Below are 18,554 nucleotides of genomic sequence, written 5' to 3'. Positions count from 1 at the left end.
CGCCCAGGCCACCGGGAAGGGAGAGGAGGTTTCCATGGTGACGGCAAACAAGGCGCACACTCGAGGGGCCACGGCCGGGCTGCTACCACCGTGGCCGCCATGATCCCCCCTGCGGACTCTCTGCTCAAGTATGACACCCCGGTGTTGGTGAGCCGGAATACGGAGAAGCGGAGCCCCAAAGTAAGGACGGGTCTTAGGGGGCGGGGGAGCCCGGAAGCTCCGATGGGGAAAGATCCCTGCGATGAGGATCCCGGGTCCCGAGAGACGTGGGCTGCAGCAACTGGGAGCAAAGGGAATTGGGACAGGGGAAGGAAGATGGGAGAGCGGCACAAGAAGCGCAGATGGGTGACCCCAGAGAGCAGATTTAGGATGAGGGAGGAAGTCACAGAGATGGATGGGGCTCACTCTTTTTCATAGTAGTCTGTTCCAAGAATAGATCTGGTAGTGCTTGCTCGCTCCATCACTACAGGGCTGAGCACCTGTGCCAGAAACATTGGTTCCAGGAGATACAGGCCTTGGGCTAGGATGGAACCAAAGACTCTTCATGGCTTCCTTCAGCTGAGACATAACTTCTGAGAAGAGAGATGGGGAAAGTGAGCTGGGAAGAGGGGAAGGGTGTTTAGAAGACCTGGGGCAACCGAGAGGGCTTGGATACGTGGAGTTCAGTGTCTGAATCACCTCCTGCCCTAACCTATCCATTCTCAGGCACGGCCACTGAAAGTCAGCGCCCAGCAGCCTGGACCCTCTGGTCCAGTTCCACAGCCACCAAAGACCAAGCTCCCCTCAACTTCTTGTGTCCCAGATCCTACAAAGCAGGCAGAAGAAATCTTGAATGCCATCCTACCCCCAAGGTAAAAACATAGGTGCAGTGGCTTCGAGAAAGCCCAGGCTTTGCATCCCAGAACTTGGGAATGTAGGAAGAGGCACCCTGTCCCTCTGTTCCTGGCCCGGATTTCCTCCCAGCATCCCAGAACTCCTAGAGCTTGCAGATGGCTGGATCCTGGAAGGGTGGGGGGAGACCTCTTCTCTATCCTCCTCTTTTCCTGAATGCTCAAACAGGCTCCTGGCTTTAAATACCATCTACATGCCGATGGCTCCCAAATGTGTATTTCCAGCCCTGTCCTTTCCTCTAAACTCCACACCCATGTATTTTACTGCTTCCTCATTATCTTCATGAAGGTGTTTCCTGGGCATCTCAAACTCAGCATGTCCAAACTAAATCATGATGTCCCCCTCTCCCAACCTACTCATCCCCAGTCTTCTCCTTTCTACAAGTGGCTCAGGCCACCCTTCATTCCTTTTGGTCTCTCACATCACATGTCCTATCCTTCATCAAATTATTTTGGCTCTACCTTCAAATTTATATCCCAAATCTAACCACTTTCCACCCCCTCTGCTTCCACCATTTTTTTCCTCGCCACTGTTTGTCACCTACAGTGGTCTCCTATCTGAAAACCTTGCTTCCATTCTTTGCTCATACAATCTATTCTCCAAACAGCCCTGAAATCCTAAGCCAGATCATGCCAGTCTTCTGCCAGGAACTCTTTAATGGCTTCCCATGTCACTCCAACTAAAATCCAAAGTCCTGGGCGCCTGGGTGGCTCAGTTGGTTAAGCGACTGCCTTCGGCTCAGGTCATGATCCTGGAGTCCCGGGATCGAGTCCCACATCGGGCTCCCTGCTCGGCGGGGGGTCTGCTTCTCCCTCTGACCCTCTTCCCTCTCGTGCTCTCTATCTCTCATTCTCTCTCAAATAAATAAATAAAATCTTTAAAATAAAATAAAATAAAATAAAATCCAAAGTCCTTACAATGACCTGCAAGAGTTGGCACGATCTGGCCCCTCATATATCCATGATCTCGTCTCCTGTTATTCTCCTTATTGTTCAGTGTGCTGATGCCGCAGGGGCCTCTGCTGTCTCTGGAATACTTCCATCACCCTTCCACCTCAGGGCCTTGACAGTTGCTGTTCTTACTGCCAAGGATACTCTTCCCCCAATGTCCACCTCATTCCCTTCCATCTCTTTACTCAGGTCTTGCTCAAATGTGATTTCCTCAAGGGGGCCTTCCTTGAGAATCCTTATAAAAGAGCACCTTCTCCCTTCTTCACCATCCCCTCACCCTGCTCCCTCCTTCTGCAGCCACGTGTATGACTATCTGACATGCTTAGTCAACTATTTTTAGGTAATAAGTTGACAGTACAGTTTCTAAGACTGTAATGAAAAGAGTGACTGCCATCTCGTCCGAGATGGAAGTCAAGGGAGGGGGGATTTTTCAGGTGATTTCCTCCTGTCAATAAATGGAAATCCTCTCCCCATGGTGATTCTACCCTCAGGCTCCCTCCTTGTGATTCCAGAACCTGGCCAAGCCTCTGACACAAGGTTTATTGGGGGGAGGGGGGTGGGGTGAGCGGGGAGGGGACCACATAGTTGCACGCCTTCAGGAAGCTCCCCACTGCACACTTTTGCCTCTTTCTGGCTGGCACAAGGTTTAGGGTGCCCTGTGTCTCCCACCCCACAAGTCAGTGGGGAATTCTCACTGGGCCTTCTTTTCCAATCAAGCAATGAGGTCTATGAATCTGTCCTCAACCCATTAGGAGGGTAAGATCTGGAACATGGGTGATGATTTCACAGAAAGCCATAGGAGGGTAGAGATTGCCCAGCTCCCAGGTAGAGGCCCCGTGGAGGCAGCTTAGTGGGTGTGGCTATGGAGCCCCACACTCCCCAAGGAAGAGAGAGGGATGGAAGCTTCTGGTGAGTTGGTGACAGAGCTGCCCCTTTGTTCCTGCTCAGGCAGAGAACCCAAAGGGCCATCTCTGCTCACGTCCTGAGGCCCCTCTAGCTGTGGGTTTGCTCAGCCTGGCTGTGTCTGTGCCACAGGGAATGGGTGGAGGACACACAGCTATGGATCCAGCAGGTGTCCAGCACCCCCAGCACCAGGATGGATGTGGTGCATCTCCAGGAGCAGCTGGACCTGAAGCTGCAGCAGCGGCAGGCCAGAGAGACCGGCATCTGCCCCGTGCGCAGGGAGCTCTACTCGCAGTGTTTTGGTGAGTGGCCTGGCGAGGGCTGGCGTTGCGGGAATACGCGGTCCTCTCCCACCTCCTGCCCTTCCCCTTGAGCACAGACCCAAGCCCTGAGTACCCCTGAGCTGAGGCCCACCCCATCCTGGAATGATTTTTTCCTCCCCCTCCCCGACCCCTGCCCCAGGATCTGCTAAACGCGCCCGCCTCCCCCTCATCTGCCAGCCAACATGACCCCCCAGTTCCTAACCTCTTAGCAAATGTTTGAAGACAAGAACTTCCATTTTGAATTTTTAAAAAACAGGTTTTTTTAATAATAAGCATGTTAGTTTTTTAATCAGAAAGACTAAATATTCTGTATTTATATCCATCCATCAGCATTCAGCCCTATGGCCCAGAAAAATATTTCGGGATAATTTGCTATTAACCGACAGTCACAAAAGATTTAAGTGATAGTGTCAAATGGCTGTCCCCCAGCCCAAACTCACTAGCCCGTGCAGACTCTGACATTCAAACTGTTGCCAAACCCTGCGGCCAGCAGGCTCCCTTCAGTCTGAGGATGACGACGGTCAGCATCCATGGAAGAGATGCGTGGGCAAGCTCTGATTCCTACTGTTGGCAGCCCCAAGCCCATCCGGCCACCGGGGCACACAGGATTTCCCAGCTGCCTTAAAGCAGCCACCGTCCTCAAGCTGAAAAGTCTAATTTCTCTGACTCATACCATGGGGTTTCTACCTGAGGGTCAGTAAGGGGAGCCTCCCAGCGACAAGCAAACCCGAGGGCTCCTGTCTCCCTCTGCCCTGGGCTCGCCGACTGCCTATCCTCCCAAGTGCCACCTTCAGAGCAGTAGTTGTCTGGCAAGGCTCCTGGGGCCTCTGTCTCTGAGTGGGGAGGACACACGCTACACTGTCCCCAGTAGGAAGGGCGGTGAGCCCCAGACATGGTGCCGTCTCCCTCCCGCCTGCCCTCCTGAACTCCTTGTTATGCACTTTGGAAGACGAGCTGATACGAGAGGTCACCATCAACTGTGCGGAGAGGGGGTTGCTGTTGCTGCGAGTCCGGGATGAGATCCGCATGACTGTCGCCGCCTACCAGACCTTGTACGAGAGCAGCGTGGCCTTCGGCATGAGGAAGGCGCTGCAGGCCGAGCAGGGGAAGTCCGACATGGAGAGGAAAGTGAGTGGGCCTGACCACGAGGCCTCCGCCCTCTGTGAACTCTTCTGCCCAGCTCAGGGCCACAGGGTTGTCATTCCAGACGAAAGTCTCACCTCCGAGGGGGCTCTGGCCATCCTGTCAGCGGGGACCCTTGGGTTCAGAGTGTGCGGGCCCGCCTGGTGCTTGCCAGTCACCGGCCTCCCACTGGGTGGCAGCACAGACCCTGGCACCGTGAGCCTGGCCGGCTGCGTCCCAGGTCCCCTCCGCAGGCACTCACACCGGCCTGTCCTCTTGGTGGAGGCCCAGGATGACCCGAGTTTCCGTCCTCAGATTGCAGAATTGGAAACAGAAAAGAGAGATTTGGAGAGGCAAGTGAACGAGCAGAAGGCCAAGTGTGAGGCCACCGAGAAGCGGGAGATCGAGAGGAGACTGGTGGAGGAGAAGAAGCACAACGAGGAGATTCAGTTCCTCAAGCGCACGAATCAGCAGCTGAAGGTGGGCCCCCCCTCCCCAGGCCCAGGTGCTGGGGCTCCTGCCTGCCGCCCCCCAGCTGTGCGGGGGCCAGGAGGCAGCTCCGTTTCCTACCGAGGAGTCAGCAGACTTGTCCCCGCGCGCTGCCAAGGAGTGAAGGAGTGAAGGAAGCTGATGTGGGGGCAGGGGTGAGGGTTCACTGTGCAGCTTCTGCATGCATCTGGCCCTGGATTCCCACAACACCTCAGCCCGGCTCTCCAGTGGAGGGTTTGTTTTCCCTTGAAAAAACGTTACCCCTCCTCCAGGAGAGGTGGATATGGCAGAAAGTGGAATTTCTCTCCCATGACAGCTGATACTTTGGAGCCTTCCTAGCATGGGCTGGATCTCTTCAGCAGGCTTTCTGGGAGGCCTTTCCTGCCTGCAGCCCCTCTGAGGCATGGCATTTGGGGTGGGCAGGGAAGGCCCTTTGAGAGGGAAGAACCATTTCAAATTAGGAACCTTCCCCAGGTGTGTGGTCAGAGGAGTTCAACGGTAGGTGTTTTTCCTCAAAGTCCCTTCGCCAGTGGTTTACATTTATCCAGCTGAGCTGGAGCGGGGCCAGGCGTCTGAAACTCCAGGCTCTCTGTGGGATCTGAAACTGCTCTAAGGTTGGGCCCTAGACCAGCAGCATCACCGGGGAACTTTTAGAAATACAAGTCACTGGGCCCATCCCAGATCGACTGAATCAGAAACGTTGGGGTTGGGGCCCAACAGCCTAACAAGGTCTGCAGGCGATTCTGGTGCTTACTGAAGTTTGAGAACCATTGTTCTAGATATAGGACCTGTTGATGTTTAGTGGTGGTCTTCCATGGCCCTGGTCAGAGGGGCCCCTGGATGCTGTCTCCCTTTCCTCCCTAGTCTCATGGAAAGCTTACATTCTTGTGACTGGCAGGCTTCTTGGGGCTCCAGCAAGGAGGACAGGCACTTGAGATAAGGAAGGGCTTGTATGAACTGCTAGGGCAGGACAACAGGTTTTCCTGTTGCTGAGTTTAACAAAGAAAAGCTAGAAACTTCACAGCCAGACATGAATCTGTTTACTTAGCAGCTTCTGAAGCTGCGTGCCTTATCTGCCATGTTCCTTTATCATAAGCCCAAGTTCCTCAGTTCCTCCTACAGCACCAGCAGCAGGAGCAAAGTGGAACACCTTGGCATCTTTCTAACATTTCCAAGCAAACTTGTCATCCCCAGGGTGAAGGACTCTTTAGAAGTGAGTTATTTTTATTGGCTCCAAGCTGCACTGCAAATAAAGCAGTGCTTGCTGTCCCTAGGATAGACCTACTTAAAGATCTGTCCATATACCATGATAGTAAATTATTTTCCTGGCTGCTGGAGGAGCAGAGTAAATAACTCCCAAGTGTCTTAAGCTTTACATACAAGATGGACAGCTCCCTACTTACTGGTAGCAATTTTCTCTAATTGGGTGTCAAGTTGTCTAAGTGGCTGAAAAATGGCTGTTTCCAAAATCTCTCGTCCCAACTCAGAGCTCCCAGGATCCCGAACCAGAGAGCCACATGTTTACCTTAGCATTTCAGGCCTGAAATCTGAGCCATAAAAAACCACTATTTCAACAACTTTTATTCAATTTCCTTTTCAGTGCTTTATATTATACGCAGAGCCATTATTGTATGGAAACCAGGACAGCTCTGGTTTCTCCCAATGTAGCAAGACTGGATGCCAAGCCCGAAACCGGCTATCTAGGAAATATGGAATTGGGAATGGAGGGAAAAACACTTGGCGGGGCAGCATTGGATTCTTCTTCCCAGGGACTTTATCACCTCTCAGCGCAAGGCTGCAAGCTTCAAATATTAATGGAGTTTGTTTTTGTTTTTCAGGCCCAACTGGAAGGTATTATTGCACCAAAGAAGTGATCATTTCCACATGGGTCTCAGCAAGCACTGCTACCCCATCCTAAGCCTGTTGTAATAAAAAAAAAAGCTAGTTTCCTGAGTGAACAGGCCATATCCTCCCCCTGGTCCCCACCTACATGTCTGTCAGAAGTCACACGTGGCCCCAGTGGCATGGAACACTTAGGTCTGGCAGCCAGGCTCCTGGCTGGGCAGTGGAAGGTGGTGCAGCCGACAGTCTCTGTATGTGGCCAACCTTGGGATTTGCCAACTCAGAAAGTAAGGCTTTCGGCCATATCCCTCGCAGGTGAAACTGCCTTCCCACCACTGCTCCATACTATCAATTATTTCTAGCTGAATGAGCCGCCTGCCTGTCCCATTTCTGGTCCATGATGCATCTTGTATCTGACCTTGGGCTGCTGAGGCCTCAGTCTTTCCCCTGAGGTCTTTCACCATCCCTACCCCAGTGCGGGTCTAGTGACTCATGCTGGAGTTCTGCGTTTATACTAGGTCATTTTACCCCCGCCCGCCAAGGCCACCCCAGCCTCTTCCCTAGTCTCAGACTGCCCAGGTGAGGCAGCAATGGCAGCCAAAGCCAGGGCTTCTGAGAAAGTAAATGTTTGCTGGGAAGAAACAAGTCATGAGGTCCACTGTGAGCTGCCTGCACCTCAGGAGCCCTGATTTGGTTTGTTCATCTTATTCTGCAGAAAATCACACCCTGACCCTAATACCCCTCTAACTAGCTATGTTTGATGAACAACTGGAGAGGTACCCAAACCTCACGTGCTGCTCTAATTATTAATGAGGAGGCTATGGCCTGTAGACTGCATTTTACTATTCCTCCCAGGTTAAACTCAAAGTTCAGAGGCCCAGGGCTGCTCCTGGTTTCGTAGACCCAGAAGCCTAAGTGAGCAACACAGATCTTCCATTTAGGGCAGTCCAGGGTAGGCTAGCGCAGCAAGACGAGGGACTCCCACCCTTCATGCACACTGCACGGCCAACACCTAGGAAGGCACGGACGTGTCCGCCCGGCTGGAGCGCCTCAAGTTGCGCAGTATTCCCCAGGAGGTGCCAAGAAGGACCCTCCTTAGTGGAGCTCTGACCCGACATCGTCCCTGTTAAGGTTCCAAGACTCCCTGAAAGAAGGGCAGGCCAACAAGAAGAGCTGGATTCCGGGTCAAACATGCCCTGTCCCTCTCATCTCAGACTGGAAGCCAGCTTTTACCCCAACCTGGTGTCCTGAGGCATTCTAAGGCTCCACTGAAATCACCTGTCTGGGCCGCCGTTCTCATGGGAAAGAACTCTGTTCGTTGAGATGCGCCAGTCCCGGGACTCCCTGACAGTAAAGTACCTGTGTCCTCACTGCGTCCATCTAACGGACTCGGAGGGAGAGCTGAAGCGGCATTTTTCCCTCCTATTTTAAAGCGTAGGCCACATACCCTACATCTTCGAGATTTTCTTTTCACAACTCTGTTCCAAACTAACTGCCAGTATAAAAGGTATTCCACCCTTTCCATTCTGTAGACCTCATCTGTTTCTGTCAGAGGTCTGCATGCCATGGGTACGCTCTGGAGGAACGAAGAGGGCTCATTTAAGTGTCAGAAGTGCCACTGGACCCCATCACCTAAAGCCTTAGAGGTGTAGGGACTTTATTTTCACCAGCACCGGTGAAGGGTTTCAACTGTCGAACCTCAGAACAAATGCATCATGGCCTTAGAAATGCCGACTGGGCATGAAGAGAAGGAACACAGTTTCTAATTGCATATTTTTGTATAATTTAATAAACTTTTAAAACATTACTGCTTATGTTTGAATTTTTTGTGTCTGTGTTTCTGTCCTTCAGAGTCATTGGTCTTCTTTTTGTTCCGGTTCCTATTTTTCACGTTGTGGGTTTCATAGTAACGCACACCAACTTTCCTGGATTGCTGCTGCCGCACCGCTCGCCTCCGCTGTAAACAATGGCAAAAGGGGGAAGAAAAAAAAAAAAAACCCCATGAATCACGGCAAAGTCACAGAAGAGGCCCCTCTTTCTCTGTGCTCCCTTCCTGTGCTGCTCCCCCAACAACTAGAATCAGCGCTAGTAACAAGCAAGGGCTCCCCTCACAGACCCAAGTGTGCCCTTCCACCGTAACTCGTGACGCGCCCCGTTCTAGACTGTCGTTTGGTCCGTCCTCCCTGCTGGAATCTCTTCTACTGCACTCCTGACAAGCAGTCCTCTGTCTAAGGGTGAACACTTCTGAGAACAAGCTCTTCCCTTCCCAGCAGGGCCCACCCCAGCTCTGATGAGCCCAGTTACAAAGCTGACGGCAGGGATCCATCTGCCTACACAGCTCTGCTCACAGAAAACCAGCAGACCCTTCTAGAGGATAGTCCACATGTTCGAGGACAGCGATCGAGAACTCAAGGACTGCCATCCACTGGGCCGACTCTTGATGCTATGGAACTGATCTCAACTAGGTCACCTAGAACCGGGGTTCCGAGAATTCAACTCCAGACCATCAGTTTTGGAAAGTGTGTCTCCTAGGAAACTGACTTCTCCTCTCTACTTCCTGGGTGATGTTTAAGATCAAAACCACGTACTTCCTTGGATGTAAGCATCCTGCGAGTTTTATTCGAATGGTCTTCTTCCCTCTGTGCTTTCCTCTTCTTTCCCTTTTTCCCTTCTGGAAACACAACACACGAACACACAGGGAAGAAACAGGACTTTCAAACTTTCAAAACTGTGTGTGTGAATGCTAAGGTAGGAATGAGCTTGATGTGTTGGAGGAAGAAGGCCAGTGAGCATGGAGTGTGGCAGGCACGGCACAGAGGAAAGCGGGGGGTGGCCAGGAGGGCGCCAAGCCAGGAGGCCCTTGCAGGCCATGCCAGGATTTGCATTTATGCCACGGAAACACACTTTCCACATAGAAGCTGTGAGTCCAATGGAGTTAAGAACAGATACCTGACCCATCCCACCTCCCACAAAAAAAATCTGGCTGACCCACCCCTAGATTGTAAGGTTACTAATGGACTCTTTTTACAGGAAGCTTCCCGAATTAATCCCAAGAAATGTGCGGAATGAAAAGTGAATAATCTGAGCCGTACGACCAACAGTATATAGAACAGGGTCATCTGCCGGTAATGATAAGCACCTGTGCAGGTGACAGCACAATCTCCAAGTTTAGAGGTTAAAGTTACATTTCACATAGTTTTAAAGATGCACACCGCACCTAAGCGGTGTGACGAATTTAACTTTACCTGTGTCTTCTACAACTTCTTCAGCTGCTCTTTGTTCTTCAGATTTTGCAAAAACCTTTTCACTTAGTCCCTTAGATATTCTGCAACAGAAAAGTCAAGTAACAAAGCTGCCCATCACTCCCCTCAGCTGCCCAAATCAGGTGCCAACCCGGGGGCAGGAGGCAACGCCCCGCAGTCCCGGCAGCTCCCTGGGCCTTGGTCAGAGGCAGACCTACGCTGCTCATACTTCAGGGAGCGGCGGCTTAGAAATGGACAGACCACTTCCTGAAAAATGGCATTAACTCCCTTCCACCTCCCAGAAAAATACTGCTCCAGTCCCCATGGCAAGGGTCTCAGAAAGGAACGCGCAAACCACAATTTGTGAGAAGACGAGGATACTACCTGACTGCTGAAAACTTCTTAGCTTTGGCTTTGTTTAAAAACTTCTGATATTTAGCAATCTTTTCATCCAGTGCTTTAATAACTGCCTTGGTGTCATCTGCCGCGTGTTCTTCCTGGGGCTCCGGGCAAGACCCCTCTTCCTCGCCTCCCGGCTGCTTCTGGTCCTCCTCCCCCTCCTCCTCTTCGGAAAAGCTCTCAAGCGCTTCATCGATGTCGGACATCTCCAGAGGGACCAGGTCATCCCCAGAAAACTGAGGCACAACATTGATTTTGCCGAAGTTCTGCCGAACCCGGGCCAGAATCTGCTGCATTTCTGAGTCGGTGTCACAGTGACTGTTCTCTTTCTCCTTCTCAGGGACAGGCTCTGAGGCTTCACCCACAGTTGCTGTGACTTCTTCTTCTGCGTTCTTCTGGCTTGTCTCTGTGGCAACTTCCAAAGATGAGGAGGACGGGAGCTATTCAGGCCAAAGAGGGGTGCAGGTGGGGGAGAGAAATGGGATCAGAAAATAAAAACCATTTCTGGACAGCTTGCTCTCAAGGAGGCAGTCCTCTTCTCGGGGCTAAGGGAAAGAACTGAAGACCCCCACCCTGGAGTCACGGTGTTCATCTACCATAGGCCGAGGTGCATTACACCCAGAAGCTGCTACGCAGGGATCAGAGGCAGTCAGCTGCGGTTCCAGAGGATGAGCCCGCTGTGAGTATCGAACCACTCAAACCATCCGCCGTGCACCCTCCCCAAGGAGGGGAACGGACGGGGCTGTGGAGACAGGCACACCCAACAGGGGCCTTCACAACTGCTCTAGAGGGAAAGCAGAGCGCTCAGCAGGGGGGCGCTGGGGAGGCCCCTGGAGGAAAGGGATGAGCAACAGGAGGGAGGCTGGCAAGGTGAGGCCGGAAGGAGCCGAGATGTGGGGGGGACACTGAAACGACCTGCCTCTCTGAGGTAACGGCAAAGGAGAAGTGGGTGCCAGGCTTTATCCTGGCGCTTCGCATTTATAGCATCATTTTATCCTTACAGCTGAGAATCACAGAACTTCCGGTGATTTTCTGAAGGCAAGAGTGGCTACACAAAGTGCTCAATAAATCAGGAATCCAGAAAATTCAGGAAATTGTATACAAAATTTGTAGGTCCATTTTTATACCTTTTTCCGAAGGTAAAGTTTTTAGCTCTTGGATTCTGAAAGTTTCAGCCACTACAGAAAGAAAAAAAGAAAATCGCAGCCTGGGGGAACTAATGATCTAAAACTCAATGACCAGACATGGAGGAAGAGTTCAAGATAACCCCACTGTGTGCACACAGGGTCACAACAGACCCTGCCACACCTCCTCCTTCCTCACCCCTACTGGCTAACGCACCAACGCACCCCCCAGGTGCTTCCCGCCATGTCTCCTGCTCTTGGCACCGGGGTCTAGCCCCATGACTTTCCCTCAGCACTCGGGCCATGGCAGGCAGGCTCCTGCCTCGGGTGCTCCAGGTGTGCCACTGCCTTCGCCTGTCTCACTCTCCCCTCAAGACAGGCCCCCGGCTCCTGCCTCATACCATTAAGGTCTCTGCCAAAATGCCACTTCCTCAGAGGCCACCCCCACCCACCCCACATACGAGAACACGCCTCCATCTCCCAAGCCCCTTACCCTGGTTTTGTCTTCCTCACAGTAAGCAGTGCTTCCTGACATTCTCTATTTATCTGTTTACTGTCTGCCTCCCTGTAGTGTCAGAATATATGTCTGGTCTTGGCCCAAAAGCTCTAAACCCCTTGGTACTTCCGGAGCTAAAAAGGGGTATCTGTCGTTCTTCATAACAAGCCCCTTCCCACCACCCCGGAGTTTATGCTAATGAGATGCTCACAGTGGAGCCTCGCTTCAGAACGGGGGCTGGTCACCAGAAAGCCCAAGTACTTGGTGAGAGGGCTAGAGATGGAGTTCAATCACCGATGGCCAATATTCTAATCAATCAGGCCAATATAACAGAACCTCCGTGAGAAGCCCTGAAGGATAGGGTCTGGGGAGCTTCTGGGTCAAATGAATTGATGTGCCACCCACAACCCTACACCCGGCCCTATGCATCTCTTCCATTCGGCTATTCCTGAGCTGTATCCTCTACAATAAAGTCGCCATCATGAATCACTTTTCTGAGTTCTAGGAGTCGTTTTAGCAAATTATCAAACCTTAGAACCTCTGAATTTGTAGTTGGCTGGGCAGAAGTGCAGGGACTTGGGAACCCCATCTGCAGCTGGCCTCTGAAGCGGGGACCATCTTGTGGGGCTGAACCCTTAATCTGTGGGTCTGTGCTAACTCTTGGAGGTAGTGTCAGAATGGAACTGAATTGCTGGATACCCAACTGGTGTCAGAGAACTGCAGAGCTGGTATGGAGATAGTACCAGACGGTACCAGAGCATCCACAGACACAGAAGTGCAAGAGGCAGGGACTCATCTGCTTCCACTGTAGTACCACTAGTGCCCAGCAGAGCGCCCGGCATGCAGGAGCTCCTCAGTGCACGGGTGCCGAAGGAATGAACCAATGAAGGAACGCCACATGAAGAAGATGGGAGAGGATTGGGTTTGGGGTTTTTTGGCTCTTTGGGGGTCTTAGCGGGGAGAGAGCAAAAGTTAACATCCGTTTCAGGTATGTTGATTCTGAAATGCTGGAGAACATATTCAACTGGAAGTTTCTGAGAACTGAAACTCTGGGAACAGACATGAACCCAAAGCATTAGCATGGAAACGAAACTTAAAGCCACCTCTTCCAAAGGCTTGGCAGAGTTCTGAAAAAGAGCCTAGGAATAGAAAAGCAAAGGGCCACAGTTGGAGCCTTGTGGCAGTCCACTGTCAGGGGGAGGGAAACGCAGCAGAAGGGAAGCTTCTCAATCCAGCCCAGAGGCCCCAAATCTAAGGCTTCTTTCCTGGCTATAAACTGTACCACTCTCCTTTCCCACCTGATTATGAGCTTCTTGAGGACAAGGGCTGTGCTATTTACTCCTACATTCCGTGCCTAGCATATAGTTGGGCCTAACAAATAAATGTTAAGTGAATCCTGGAAATGCCTCTGCTCCTCATGCATAAGGAAAGACACAGGATCGGAAGAGCACTTACAGTTAGAGCCCTCTTCATTCAAGGCCCTAAAGACTGGTATTTAGACTTGGTCTTCTATCACAGATCTCCTTTCTGGTCTCCAAATGCTCCCCGCCCCCCAACAAGGTCATAGCAACGACTCTATGGGCTGGGAAAACAGTGGAAGGAAACACCCCCAAAGAAAACAGGTGCTCCATAAAGGAAGGCAATCAAAGGCACGAGGCCTAGGTCAGTAACCACGCTTTCCAGAAGGCGGGCCCACCCTGTTCTCTTACCTGGGAGGCTGCAGGGGGCTCCGCATTGGGCGGCTTGACAAAGAAAGGAATCCGGCCCCTCTGCCAGTCATTGAGAACCATCTTACCCACAGTCTGCAAGTCAGGCTCTCCACCCTGAAATGTCACAGGAAGACAACCGTTACATTCAAATAACAAAACCACCTCCCAGCACGGAGGCATTTAAGCTGCCCTGGTTGTTCATCACCATCTACTTGCCAAGTTTCATACCGCTCACACAACACATACAAAAAAGGGTCCAGGGGTGCCCGGCTGGCTCAGTCGGTGGAGCATGCGACTCTTCAAGCCCCACACTGGGTGTAGAGGCTACTTAAAAATAAAATCTTTAGGAGCACCCGGGTGCCTCAGTCATTAAGTGTCTGCCTTTGGCTCAGGTCGTGGTCCCAGGGTCCTGGGATCGAGCCCTGCGTCGGGCTCCCTGCTTGGCGGGAAGCCTGCTTCTCCCTCTCCCACTCCCCCTGCTGTGTTCCCTCTCTCACTGTCTCTCTCTGTCAAATAAATAAAATCTTTTAAAATAAATAAACAGAATCCTTAAAACGAACAGACAAAACCCCCCCCCGGCCCTCCAAAGAAGGCCCAGAGCACATGCACACGTCTGCCGTGGGTCCTGGTCTATATTTGCACAAACCCTCGCTCACCTTCAGTAACTTCCCAGTCCGGAAAGCCAGCTTCTCAAGAAAGTCCTCAGCATTCTCCCAAGAGTCAATCTTGTATGTCTTGCTGATATATTCCGGCTTTGCTCGTTCAAGTACAGCACCAATGTGGTCTTCAGGAGCCTTTATTTTTTCAACTTGAACCTAGATGTTAACAGGAAATTTCTGCCTTACAGACTTTACATGGAAACAGTGACGTTCACATCTGTAACAACATCTGAAAATAGATTTCAACACCATGATGCAAGTGGAGTCTAGCAGGGCCAGTCTCCGAGGTGGCCAGCTGCAGTCGGCTGAAAGGTCCCTGCACGCCAGCCACTGCCACAGAGCCCAGGACTCGACGCTGACCCCTGCTCACCACAAACTAACTGTGTGGTTCTGCAAGCAGTCTCAAGTTGGACCATCTCACGCTACTCACTTGTAGAAATGGCGAAAAGCCTGCCAATCCCAGGACACAAAGAGAATTCGATAGTTTAAGGAAAGAGGGGAGGAATGTGCACAGGATGTATGGCCAGCAGCCCTGGCTAAGGTTAAGTGAAGCCATTTAAAGGTTTTGGTCATATTCAGAAACAAGTGAGGAAACGCCTGAGTTCCAAAATGACTCAGCCCATAAACCCTCGAAGATGAATGATCACTAAACATAAACAGGCCCTGCTTCCCTCTGGATCCCCTGTGTAAACTACAAACTCTTTTGTGGGATGACACTGACCAGATCTGCCCACGGCTCCACAGACTCCCCAAGCAGGCTTCAGTGGAATGGAGAGGCCGCCCTGCTGAGCGTCGTGTTCCTGAAGTCTGCTCAGACGGGATGACCCCAAACTGCCTTCCCAATGAGTGAAACGCAAAGGTATCCAATGTTCCCCCACAGAATGCTCCCCACAAAGGGCAAACAAAGAGCCTATCAGGACCAAAAATACTCACCACTCCTTTCAGCACAATGTCTGTCTCCGAGTCTTCAGAGGGGTAAACCACACCTGGACAGTCGATAAGGAATATCCGACGCATCAAGGTGATATACTGCCAGACCTGAAGTCAGAAAGAAAGCTGGAGACTCCCCTGGGTCATACACTCAGAGTCTAATCTCACAAAGCTACGAAGTCTCTCCTCTACTTGGGCCTTGCATGAGGCACTTCCACGGAGTATAAACAACTGTTTCCACCAGCAAAGAGTCTAAAAGTAAGGCAGATAATATCAAGTCAACCTTTCCCTGACTTTTCAAAGTACTCTTCAAAGCTTAATACCGTCTGACCCCTCTTCCTTGCAGTAGAAGCATGCCGCTCCCCAAACACTATGTGCTTCAGGGTCTGTGCCCAACTGCCAGAATCTTCCGTAACACTGAGTTTTCTTTCATAACCCAGGCACCAAATATTCTTGGGTTACTTTTGTTTGTCAAATAAAAAGGCTGGAGTGACAATTTAAAACAGACTTAAAAATGAACAGCACCTCCCAGATCATGCCAAAGGCACACAGTGCCATACAAAGTCCTCTCGGTCTTACCCAAAAGAGCAGAGACAACTCTGGTACAAACCAAACTATCAAGTGGAGACTAAACTCTCAATGGTGGCCTTCATTCAAAAGAAGTAGATAGAAATCTCCATGGCCTAAACCACCACCCTCCATGGAAATAACATATGGAGACATAAATAAGGCCCCCTTGAGCTGGACGTACCTTTGTTTCACCTGCAATGGGGGCCACATTGCAAACTTTCTTGGAGCGCAATGTGTTTATCACAGAGCTCTTGCCAACATTTGGATAGCCAATGAAACCGACACTGATCTGCTTCTTGTCAGTGTGCAACTGTTCAAAAAAAGAATACACACCACATACACACAGTCAGGAACATCCCCTGGGAAAAATAGGTTGTGTTACTTTGCTAATAAAACAAAGAATACAGGACAAAGGTGTCACTAGAACTTGATCTAAAGCTCAGACACACACCACCTACATTGTCTGAGTGGGCTGCACACACACACTTATTAATAAATCAGAGGTGACTCATTTCCTTGGTCGTCCATGTGTTATTGTTCCTGAATGTTTTAAGATTAAAAGTATCTAGGTCGAGAAGCAAAAGAAGAAAGAACTTGTTTGTCATCAGTTTGGAATACCATCCACAAATACACCAACTGGCAATCCCAAGACCCATCCCTCCTTTTCTCTGCACAATACGTTTTGCATTTTCATTGCCAAAAACAAACGACAGAAGAAGAAAAAAAGCAACCTCAGAAGTTAAACCACTGGGTGAGAGTCTCAAGGAGACAGAGCTCAACAACAGTCTATAGCTAGTTGAGGACTTCCGATTAAAGATGGCAGACTGAATGGCCACACTGGCCTCACTCCCGCCACAAACCCCACTATGAAGACGGCAGTGGGAATGAACACATAGAAACCCCCAGAACCGGGCATATAAAACCAAAGAATGAGCTGGAAATGAGACAATAAAAACAAACATATGATGTTAGCAAAATACTAGCAGCTAAAAAGTAGTATCTAACTTGGCCCGCTACAAAGATAAAAGCCAAGGTAGAAAAACTAAAAATCCAGCAAAAATACTGCCAAAGAATCACAAAAACCCTCGGGAACTGGCTGGACAGCTACCGCTAAGGGGTCTGAAATAAGGACTAGCGAAAAGTCTGCGGAGCAGTGACACTGGTCTACCCCTCCCTCCCCCAGCACGGGCACCCAGCTTCTCTGCCCCAGTGCCTTACCAGATACTGATTTTTTTTTTTTTTTTTTGGAAACCCTGCATCTCTGGAAAGTATCTTTCATTTTCAGATCTAAATGGGAACCTAGATTTAGGGATAACAGCAGCTGAATGCAAGCGTTCCCAGTGTGATTAATTTCAAAGTCTTAAATATTGACAACCTTACCCCCGCTGAGTTCCCAGAACCCTGGCAGTCAAGCTTTTACATCCCTGAGCTGGAGACTGGAAGACTCCTTTATGGGGAAACTCACAGATCCAAGAGTAAAGACCTATAGACACTGATACCAAGGGTGCCCTCCAACAAAATACTGGGTTTTTATCTAGTTACCCTACAGTGAAGTCCATTATTCAATAGGCCCACCCCCCCCATAAAATTTCCATTGGCTTTTTAGTGGCTCACCCTTAAATATGAACAAAAAGCCGAGAATAACCAGAAATTTAAAGTGTGACACTAGTACAAGACAAAAAAAAATACAAAAAAACACACAAAAACTGGCAGGAAACAGAGTCAATGTAGGGAGAAGAAAATTTCAAAATACACTATTATCCTTCTCAGAAACAGATGACAGTTCATTGGTGAAACAAGATTAGGGGCAGGGCAATTCTTAAAAGTGAGAGGCAAAATAAATGTTGTTAAGAACAGCTAGATGATCAAGTCAGAGAAACGTCCCATAATATAGAGCAAAACGTCACAAAGGCACCGAAATAAAGCAAAGAAAATTCAAGAATTAAACCAGGAGGTAAAACCAATTTCCTGAACGAAAACAGATGATGGGGTGGAGGGCGGGGGGATCTCCAAGAAATAATACGGGACAACATCAGACAAAGTCCCGTCCAGTGCCTAACTCACTGAACAGTGAAAGACTCACCTTAAAGCACATCACTGTGAAACTTTAAAACGGGAGTTTTTTAAGAGATCCCAGCCACAACAGATCAGGAGTCACAATGGTCTCAGCTTTCTCAATGCCACACCAGAAGCCACCAGAGGACAATGTAGTGGTGCCCTCAGCATTCTGGGGACAAACAGTGTGAAGACAGAAAAAAGGTATTTCCAAAACACAAGGTCTCAAAAAAGGTCTCCTCCAAGCACTGCTTCTCCGGAAGCTTTTGGAAAATATGTCCCATTAAAAGGAAGGAGTAAACCAGGGAAGAAAAAAAGACAAGAAAGAAGATCCTGTGTTGGATCCCTTGATCCCAATGAACAAGGGATCCAACCCAGGAGAGAGCCACAGGAATGCTCAGGATGACGGTGAAGGAGATCCCAGGAAGACGACTCTGCAGCCAGCCTAGGAGCAGCAGTCCCAACTGAAAGGGAGGTGCCCCAAGACTCTCAAAGCTCCCACTCTGCCAGAGGATTTGGTGACACGTTAGTGACAAACGACAAGGAGCTAATTAACACCAGAGGAGACAGAAGGTTCTATTAGAAAGGAATCATAATCACAGCACTGTGTGCATCAGCTGGGCCTGATATTCTACGGTCATAATAATGTAAACGCTGAAGGCAATAGTCATCTAGCCAGATGATGTATAACAACAGAGGGAGAACAGAGGGAGGGGAGTATGTGTGGGGAGAGGACAGCTATAAGAAACTTAGTCCTCATTTTCCATAGCAGAGACTCAGCAAGTGTCTAAAACAGCAGGTGGTGGGGCATGGGGAATGGGGTGGGGGAGATCAGAAATAGAATCGTAAG

General features: G+C 50.2%; 2 protein-coding genes across 5 annotated transcripts in view; one reads left to right on the top strand and one right to left on the bottom strand.

Moving 5' to 3' along the window:
- Positions 1-22: 22 nt before the first annotated feature.
- DNALI1 (dynein axonemal light intermediate chain 1) lies at positions 23-8,327 on the top strand. 3 transcript variants are annotated; one of them, XM_025856561.2, is made up of 6 exons: positions 23-180; positions 706-851; positions 2,877-3,046; positions 4,017-4,195; positions 4,505-4,669; positions 6,517-8,327. In XM_025856561.2, the coding sequence occupies exons 1-6, from the start codon at positions 100-102 to the stop codon at positions 6,550-6,552; spliced, it is 777 nt and encodes a 258-aa protein (XP_025712346.1). In that variant the 5' UTR covers positions 23-99; the 3' UTR covers positions 6,553-8,327. The 3 variants fall into 3 exon arrangements, with proteins under 3 accessions (XP_025712346.1, XP_025712345.1, XP_073758992.1); XM_025856560.2 differs by having other exon boundaries at positions 3,939-4,195; XM_073902891.1 differs by having other exon boundaries at positions 3,936-4,195.
- The window catches only part of GNL2 (G protein nucleolar 2), a 24,240-nt gene continuing 13,965 nt past the window's right edge, over positions 8,280-18,554 (bottom strand). The window contains exons 9-16 of one of the 2 annotated variants that reach the window (XM_025856559.2): positions 15,831-15,959; positions 15,083-15,187; positions 14,147-14,305; positions 13,491-13,604; positions 10,147-10,601; positions 9,766-9,845; positions 9,109-9,191; positions 8,280-8,477 (exon numbers count right to left, since the gene is read on the bottom strand). In XM_025856559.2, coding sequence (XP_025712344.1) covers positions 8,325-8,477; positions 9,109-9,191; positions 9,766-9,845; positions 10,147-10,601; positions 13,491-13,604; positions 14,147-14,305; positions 15,083-15,187; positions 15,831-15,959 — 1,278 coding nt within the window. In that variant the 3' untranslated portion in view covers positions 8,280-8,324. The remainder of the gene's footprint in view (positions 8,478-9,108; positions 9,192-9,765; positions 9,846-10,146; positions 10,602-13,490; positions 13,605-14,146; positions 14,306-15,082; positions 15,188-15,830; positions 15,960-18,554) is intronic. The other variant, XM_073902890.1, reaches the window with a different exon arrangement.

This window comes from Callorhinus ursinus, unplaced genomic scaffold (genome assembly GCF_003265705.2).
Source record: "Callorhinus ursinus isolate GAN/ISIS: 27379988/994484 unplaced genomic scaffold, GSC_fseal_2.0 scaffold18, whole genome shotgun sequence".
NCBI lineage: Eukaryota > Metazoa > Chordata > Mammalia > Carnivora > Otariidae > Callorhinus > Callorhinus ursinus.
This window is presented reverse-complemented; position numbering and strand designations above follow the sequence as displayed.

Excerpts from the sequence above, each read along its gene's own strand:
- DNALI1 (XM_073902891.1), top strand. The coding sequence starts at position 100 with ATGATCCCCCCTGCGGACTCTCTGCTCAAGTATGACACCCCGGTGTTG. Across the intron at positions 852-2,876 it reads AATGCCATCCTACCCCCAAG|GGAATGGGTGGAGGACACAC; the intron begins GTAAAAACATAG and ends TCTGTGCCACAG. Across the intron at positions 4,670-6,516 it reads GCACGAATCAGCAGCTGAAG|GCCCAACTGGAAGGTATTAT; the intron begins GTGGGCCCCCCC and ends TTTGTTTTTCAG.